General features: G+C 39.4%; 1 protein-coding gene across 1 annotated transcript in view; it reads left to right on the forward strand.

The window, feature by feature from the left end:
• The window catches only part of LOC139134453 (uncharacterized), a 37015-nt gene that overhangs the window by 3715 nt on the left and 24526 nt on the right, over nucleotides 1–8774 (forward strand). Inside the window, exons 2-7 of the mRNA XM_070701314.1 lie at nucleotides 3993–4095; nucleotides 5761–6010; nucleotides 6214–6384; nucleotides 6643–6840; nucleotides 7432–7545; nucleotides 7826–7933. Coding sequence (XP_070557415.1) covers nucleotides 3993–4095; nucleotides 5761–6010; nucleotides 6214–6384; nucleotides 6643–6840; nucleotides 7432–7545; nucleotides 7826–7933 — 944 coding nt within the window. The remainder of the gene's footprint in view (nucleotides 1–3992; nucleotides 4096–5760; nucleotides 6011–6213; nucleotides 6385–6642; nucleotides 6841–7431; nucleotides 7546–7825; nucleotides 7934–8774) is intronic.

The raw sequence follows: 8774 nt of genomic DNA on the forward strand, positions 1-8774 counted from the left end.
TTGTAAGTCGGATTCAAGGCATAACGCAGCGTATACTTCTCATTCAGTCTGGTAAGCTAGACCATGGTTGCATTGGACTGCTCATTTATATATGGTATTCGTTTGCTCACTGAGTGCTTGGCTGCCTGTTCATATCCTTATGTTACCGACCCTATTATTTGCAGTATTAGCTTTAGATGCCGAGTATTTAACCTGTTTGTGTTTCCATAGTCAGGGTTCGAGCACGGAGAACTTGGTAATCTGGTTGTCGTTAGGTTTTTTATGCTGTTAAATATTAGTAAAGTTAAAAAAAATGAATCGTTGTTGCTTTCGACTAATCTTATTGATAAGTTGCAAAACATTAGATGGAAAGCCATATTTTTTGGGCAACTATATGTGTAGGCATTGGGCCGAGGTTCAACGAGTACAGGGCTTCCTGACGGCTACACTCCTTCCTATGTTTACTCCGTCAGCCAGTCCTCTATTCGATGCATGTCACCCCGATGCTTACACTTATGGATGCATACTTGTTATGGTGTTCTGTTGTATGTATGTGCAAAGTTTAAATTATGATAATTGGATATAAGGTTCAAGAAATCGGGGTTGTTCAATGTTATTAGCAAATAGCAGCATAAACAGCGACCAGATTGTCAAGTTCCCTGTGCTAAGAGTTCCAATTACAACGAAATCCCGTGTTCATTTTTGGGATTGGGGATTTGGCCGAGCGGTTTTGTCTGTGGCTTCTCTGCCAGGTGATTGGGTACCGTACGTTGAGAGTTCGAGCCCGATTGAAACCACCGCACAAGATTATTATTCACCCTATTATAATGATCCCAAATAATCACTTTTAACATCAGAAAGTTTCGCAGGGGGTCCAAAAGTTAGACGAGGAGCATCACATCAAGTTTCGTGAAAATCACGTGAGAAAACTAATTAGCAGGTCGTTGTTTCCTGTTGATATGTAGTATGGTATTCCTACCTAATGTATTCATACCATTTTTGTCAAGTGGAGGTGAGAGAAGTGGTCTGTACTGATAGCCTGCACTGCAATAATAATCTTTACGGCCCTGATACGGGTTTTGCGGACCGAGGTTGTACGGCGGAAGGGCCCGAGCGTGCGAGGGCCCGTACGCCGTACGACCTAGGTCCGCAAAACCAGTATCTGGGCCGTAAAGGTTTTATCATATACCTTATTGAACGGTTGTGATATGTTTCAGTATTTATCAATAAAATTTTGTTAAAGTTATGGGCGTAAATTAAAAAAACATGAGCCACGCAACTTTGCGGATTGATATGTACGATGTTGTCATTTGTTCTGTTGTGGAACGCGTCACGAGCTTGTTCTATGCGGACGACAATGTAACTACAGAATGAGCACAGATGAGTAGTTGATCCTGCTCGTTAAAATACACTTTCTCAGCAAAACATTGAGAGGAGACTATCAAGCACTTGTTTTAAACCAATTTGGATCGGAACTGTCTACAATTTGCTTCAAAACTACGAGCGAAGCGCATAGACACGGGTTCGAATCTCGCGCTGACGTGTTTTCGAATGGAATGTACGTAGATAGCAACGCGCGTAGCAACGACAACGAAAAAGTTCGAAAAAGCGCGCACAATACCTTATTTGGGCAAAGTGTGCCTGGGCGTGATACGGCAACTTATTACACACCTGTAAGAGCGCCTTTTCCCATAGGTTTACATGGGCACGTGAATCTAGGTATATGATAAGAGATATTAAAATTAATAAAACTACGTGACACAGCCAAAAGGACATGCTGCTTCTCAGAATATAGACACGTAAGAAACAGAGTCAAAAATCTCATTTTCAAATCCAAATCACAGTTTTACAATAAACTCTTATCATCTGGTGACATGAATATATCTAAGTAGGCCTACTGGAAATCATTTCCAGAACTTGCTCCATCAAAATTGTCAAGTCTACAAACTGGTTATTTTTGCATCCAGTTGTTGACACAGCAGACGCTCTAATATCAAAGCCCAGCATTCTTAGCCTTTGTACTCGTTTATATGCCTGATAGCTCTCTCTCTCTCTCTCTTTCTATTTTTCAGACGTGATATTGACGATATCTCGCCTCATTGACGAGATTGATAATAATAGTTTGGCTGCGTTCACAAATAACAGTTAGAGTGGAGGATGCCGGAAGAATCGCGGTTGAAATTTTATTTTTTCAGAACCCCCCTCAGTACCCTCAAACACTTTAACCCCCTCGTCTATATGATCAAAATTATTCAAGTCCCCACTCCAATTATCATATAGCTGCATACTTTATAAGGGATGCATGCAATAAAAAATAGACATGTATTAGGCAGTTCAACTCACAGGTGTTCAACACTACCTGTTATTAGCAGTGTGTAGAGCCATATTCCTTAGGCAAGTTCTTAAAATAATCCTTTTTGAAACACATCAGTGGATTTTTTGGATTTATCAGTATAAGCCGATTTGAGTTAAGCCAACTCTGCCCAGGTTAATGACACTTGCTGAAGAGCACACAAGATGACGATCATAAGAGAGTATGCAAATTGCGAATTCCTGGCTACATTTTGCCAAATTGTGAAAAACTGAGCACGATGACCTACCAAATTTTTTTTTCAAAAGTACGAGATATATATGACTTAGATGCTGCTCAAAATTGACCATACTGGAAGATCAATTTGGTAGAAAATAAATAATTGCATTCAGTCACACATTTTTATATATAAATTAGTGTCTTTACTGCACAAGTTTTACTCTTGTGTTATTTTACGATTAGAATGTGAAAAATTAGAAAATCAAGCAGGGTGACCCCATCTTTTCTCTCTGTTTGACTATTCTCATATGCCTGTACTAATAACCTTATCATTATACACCTTTTTGGTCCAATTTTACCGCGAAAAAGTCTAAATTAAAGCGTTTTTCGGATGTGCCCATCCCTCACAGCACTGAGCGATCGCGAGCAAACTGAGAACGCGTTCAGTGCGTCCGCTAAGCGCACAGAACGAAATTTCAAACCCGCGAAGCGCAGCGTATGTGATAGAAATTGTTGGTCGGCAGCATAATTTCACCCAAATTCGCAGGTTTTTGATTCACCACTACTAACATGGTGAAGTACTGAATGTTTAGAAGTATTTATTTGTGGGCAAGGGCGAGAGGAAAGCCAAAAATTAACGGGCGAGGCTTGCCGAGCCCGTTAATTTGGCTTTCCTCGAGCCCGCGCCCATAAATAAACGTTGATGGTCAGAGCGGAGTCTGTTATTTCCATTATATTATCAGCGAACCCAAGAAAACCGTCAAAATTTCCGAAAATTTCAGGAGCGAACGACAACTGGGCCCCAGAAACTGAGCAAAGCGCGACGCACTGTCACGCACGCTGTAAAAATTGGCAAATCCGGAGATGTTTTCAGAAAAAAGTATCTCAACTTGACCTACACAAAGTGCTCCATTTTATTTTGTGATTGATTATGATTTACGTTTGAGCTGTAAAGTTACGATACTTTTAGTTGTTTATCTTATTATTCATATTCACGGGCATGTAAACAAACCATTATTGTGTATTTGTGGTCAGTCACGTGGTTCAGCTCGCCCAATCAAAATGCGACGGGCAGGGCATGGTAATATAATGAAATTTACTGTACGGGAAAACTCCATAGCTTACAGACGCAGGTGTATAATAATACTGTTCTATTTCATCACACATCAATTACTGTTCTAATGTTTGGAGCTTTACTACCGAAAAAAACACATATTAAATCATACATGCAAAAATGACATATTCACTCTGACTATATTTGGATTCCAATATTTGATTATAGGATATTTCAGGTATAGTCATCAACTGAATTTGCATTCTGCCGTATTTACAAAGCCCTGCAATGTTGAGGGAAACGTCAATGGTATAATCGTAGAAGATGGCAGGCACAGTTTAACATTGCGAGGGAAGAGTAACTCTAGTAATAGTTGAAACATAATTGCTAACTGACATTTTATCTTCCTGTTTGCTTTCATTTTGACAGTTGCTATCAGTCATCACTAAGAAATAAAGCAATCGAGAAATACAATGCAGCCGAAAAAACTGAAGAAGCTTTCAAGTTGTACGTTTGTACTATCGATGCTCTGGTTGGCTGAGATGAGAGTGACGTCATTTGGAACGTCACGACTGGCTACCACTTCACCGTGTACCCACAACCTTTCAGGCAACAACGGTACTTTTACTTCTCCAAATTATGACGAACGCGCCTACCCGGACAATTTGGACTGCTCTTACAATATCACAACCCGCGATAAACACAAAATAATTAAGGTAATGTATGAAACACTCAGTCAAGTGAAAATTAGTCACTTCAGCCGCCAGACGTAAACTCCATCACTGCGATTTTTTCATAATTATGTCTTGACTTTCACTCGCTCTCTCTCTCTCTCCTCCTCTCTCTCTCTCTCTCTCCTCTCTCTCTCTCTCTCTCTCTCTCTCTCTCTCTCTCTCTCTCTCTCTCTCTCTGCCATGGTAACCGCAACACACGGAACAGTCTTCGGAAAAGCACGTATAACCAATCACTGTCAATGACATAGTCCCCACTTGGTTAATGAATTTGGAAACCACTGACAGAAATGATGGTGAAGTGATCTTGTCAAAAGAGACCAAACATATTGGAGATGAAGTTGTATTGATGCCTATGTGCAATTGATGTCTTATGCATATATAGAATTAGTTAGCTAAATTTGACAAATAGTTGGGTATGCGATCGATGGTTGCAATGTGGTAATATGAAGTCTGAGTGTTGCTTTGTGATAAAGGTGGATATGGTTGGCATATCTAGAAGTTCCTCGGATGGAATATGTCTGAACGTATTGTAAATTTTTCCAAAATGTTGACCTGTCAATGTATTGAGCTCAGTTTTACAAGTACAATAGTAAAACGTGACCTGAAAGTACTGGACACAAAGAGAAATACAGGACTCCTTATCGGCTTTATCGAAAATGGTTTCGAATTTGTACTAAGATTCAGCAAATTTCATCGTAGTATTTCAAGAAGTTTCCCTGCAAGAAAATCGGCTGACGTCCCTGTAATCCACTTATATTGAATAACAATATAAAAAAAAAACCAAATTTACATTTTACAAAACTGTATACAACACATTTTAACACATGGTTTTTTGAACTGTCATGCTGAAAGTCAGGAAATTTTAGAATCAGATTCGGAGTAATTCCCTTGCAAACTTCGAAAGCTGAAATCCGTTCTTGCTGTCAACTTTTATTCAATACAACAATAACAACAACAGGACTTGTCATATTGTAGCTCATTTTTATTCACAAAAAGACCATCAACAAAAACAAATATGGCCTTCCGGCAGCCATATTGGATCACGTTGCTAAAATATTTTACGTCCACATGTAAGTTACAGTGGTTGTCCTGGTGTCAAGTTTCAAAGACATAGGTCAAAACCTGTCTGAGTATTGACTATAGACATCAAATACAAGAAACAAAATGGCCATCATGCGGCCATATTGGAATGTATTACTGAACAAATCTACTTGCATATGTATGAAATAGGGAGTAATGCTTGTACTAAGTTTGAACTCCAGGCATCTCTGAAAAATTTGCGTGAACGCACGCACGCACTGACGCGACCAAATCCATAAATCCCCCGGACGTTGTCCGTGGGAACTAAAACAAATCGACGGATAGACGACTGCACGTTTCTGTTGAAATCAATACTGAAATACATGTAACGCAATATAGTCTGCAAAATTAATACTTAAATCCCATTCTTCTCGTGTTTTCAGCTTCAATTTTTGTACTTTAATATCGAGAATTCACACGACTGCTCCAAGGACTACGTCGTAGTTTATGACGGAGAGAACGTCCGCGGCAAGCTGCTGTCTCCTGAAATGTGCGGCTCTCTCCTACCTGACACCATATACTCCTCCGGTCCAAGTCTTTTCCTACGGTTCATAAGTGATGCCGACAAACATGCTAAGGGATTCAAAGCAAAGTACGAAAGCGTCAATTCTCTCGAGAAGAGAAATCACTCTGGTAAGACTCCCCCTTTTCGCATTTATCGCAAAAGACAAAGCGAAAACAGTATGATTCAATGAATGACTTTGGAAAACCTCAGAAAACTTCCAAATCCTGTCTCTGGGTTTACGACGGCTCAGGTCAGCAACAAACAGAAAAGCTCGTGAATAAATTGTAGAGTATGGAAGTGATGAGTGAAGTTTTTACTATCTTTCTTTCAGTTTGTGGGGATTCAAATGTACGATCCGTTGGCGGTTTTATCCTCTCTCATCCGGGATATCCTTCCGTACTAGAGCGCCAACAGAACTCTATCTGTGATTTAAGCATCAATAAACTGGAGGGTTTTGATACCTTGCACCTGATCTTTGAAGAAGTTGATCTGTTCACAACAGGTAATAACGAGCAAGTCAAACTGGAATTAAACAAAGAGACACCATACACGTTCAACAAACACTTGTGTTGTTTCTTGGACAACAACTTAACCTTGAATAAAGTAAACATTCACGGCCACGATACATAAGGTTGTTTTCAATCGCAGCTGTCGAGGCACCATTTGATTTAATAACTCTCTCTCTCTCTCTCTCTCTCTCTCTCTCTCTCTCTCTCTCTCTCTCTCTCTCTCTTCAAAACATACGCATTTGTATGCATAGATACCTGTAAAGTGTCCACAAAAAGCTGGTATATCGCTGTAACCGACGACAAGGGACGCGCATTACACTTGATATGCGACAATCTTTCCAAGCATAATTACACAAACAAGTTCGATTTGAAAATAATGTTTTCAATTGTACCATTCAAGATCGGAAATGAAGGTTTTGCAATACGTTACTGGCAGTCCTATCGTACAGGTAAATAACTTGCATGTGTTCAGTTTAGACTTTCATTTGCTGTGATTAATTTTGACAATCGAGTTTTAACTGTATCGCGCTTTTCACAAATAATAGCATAGTCAAGTTGTCACTCAAAATCAGAGACAAACTTCCCCTTGGCTCTCATAGCCACACAGTGTACACTTTATCGTGCGGTGGCACGTTCATATATCGTTCTACTATATAATGTCATATCGCGGGGAAGAGGCCGGAAGACTGGAAAGGAATAAAAAATTCTCCTGGAACATTTCACAACAATCGTTATAATGTTAGGAACATTATGGCAGAATTATACATGCTACCTTCTCGGTTTTCGTACTCATTTCTTGTGGTCGTATGTCTTTGTACCCTTCATGAGTCAGTTCGGGAACTTACTCTCCTTTGATCCGTATGTGCCTTCAACTTATCTTGAAAACTAAAATGATTGTTAATGAACGTTTATGCTGAATCAATGCTGTTTGAGTCTGTTTGCTTGTAAATAAAGAGCGGTCGGAAACATTTTTTTCAATTTTTATTTTCGTTTTCTATTATTGTCTCAAAACGTCTGTTTACTTTGTTCCTGTTAAACAGAGACTAACAAATGTGATCCAAACTTCTTGTGTGACAACAAAATATGCGTCGGGAATGATATGCAGTGTGACGGTTTTGACAACTGCGGGGATCTTTCCGATGAAAAAGACTGTGGTAAGTCTCACCATTTTGTAGGCAAAAATATCAGTGATGGCCGTAGTTAGAGCAGAAATTCGCCCTGTGGTATGAGAAATCAAACCCATCGCAACTTGTCCATAATGTCAATTAACTTTTTTTGTTCTCATTCAGACAATTTGTTGTGAAAATCCATGTAAATGCATAATCCCAGTATCTTCCCTAATATTTAATAGTCCCGACACACAAATCTTTATTGGGACTCACCGTTTGTTAAACTAAATCTAAGCCAATCGGTTTCTACCTTTGTCATTTTAAGGTGCTTGCGAGTCTCAGCCGTGTTTGAATGGAGCCACCTGCAAAGCTATCAATAATGGATTTGAATGCCAGTGTGCTCCTGGATATAATGGAGATACCTGTAGAACAGGTGGGTAAAGTTGTAATCATACCTCATCTGTAGATTTGAGATCGAATGGTTAATCAGTTTCCATATCTCGTGACTTCGAGATAGTTCTTGCACTTTGATTCCTTCAATTTACAGAATTTATGTAACGTCTGTAGTTTGTGATGCAGCTACGACAAAATTTATTTCCCATAGTTCTATACTAAAACAGGGTATCTGAATAAGATCTCTTGGCCTCTGAATCTCTCTCTGAATATCTCTCTGGCGCCAGTGTAGAACTTTTATTATCCTGGTTTGGTTTGTGTGGTCGGCTTTCTTCGTTGACAAGAACAAATTTCATCAAATAAATTTTTTGGGTTTGAAATTGTGACTCACCCCACTATACGAATTTTTATTTATTTTGTAGTAAATGAAATGAAAAGTGACCCATGCGGGACTCGAACCCACATCCCCCGAATACATTTCGGATGCTCTACCAACTGAGCTAATGGATTAGTCGGAATTACTGTGGTCGGTCCTGTCACTTAGATGGGGCTCTTCATTTCATGTGCGTGTATAGTGAGTTTTTGGCTAAACTCATTACCTAATCTTTCTGCCTAAGGATCCTATGGATTCAACAGGGACTCGCACAGAAGTCACCAACTTAGGAATTGACTTTTTGGTAATGAGGATCAGTCATACGAATGATGCAAAGCCAGAGAAATGTCATTTTTTGGGTTTGAAATTGTGACTCACCCCACTATACGAATTTTATATTTGCATCATTCGTATGACTGATCCTCATTACAAAAAGTCAATTCCTAAGTTGGTGACTTCTTTGCGAGTCCCTGTTGATGAATCCATATGATCCTTAGGCAGAAAGATT

The sequence above is a fragment of the Ptychodera flava genome, chromosome 6, assembly GCF_041260155.1.
Source record: "Ptychodera flava strain L36383 chromosome 6, AS_Pfla_20210202, whole genome shotgun sequence".
Classification (NCBI taxonomy): domain Eukaryota; kingdom Metazoa; phylum Hemichordata; class Enteropneusta; family Ptychoderidae; genus Ptychodera; species Ptychodera flava.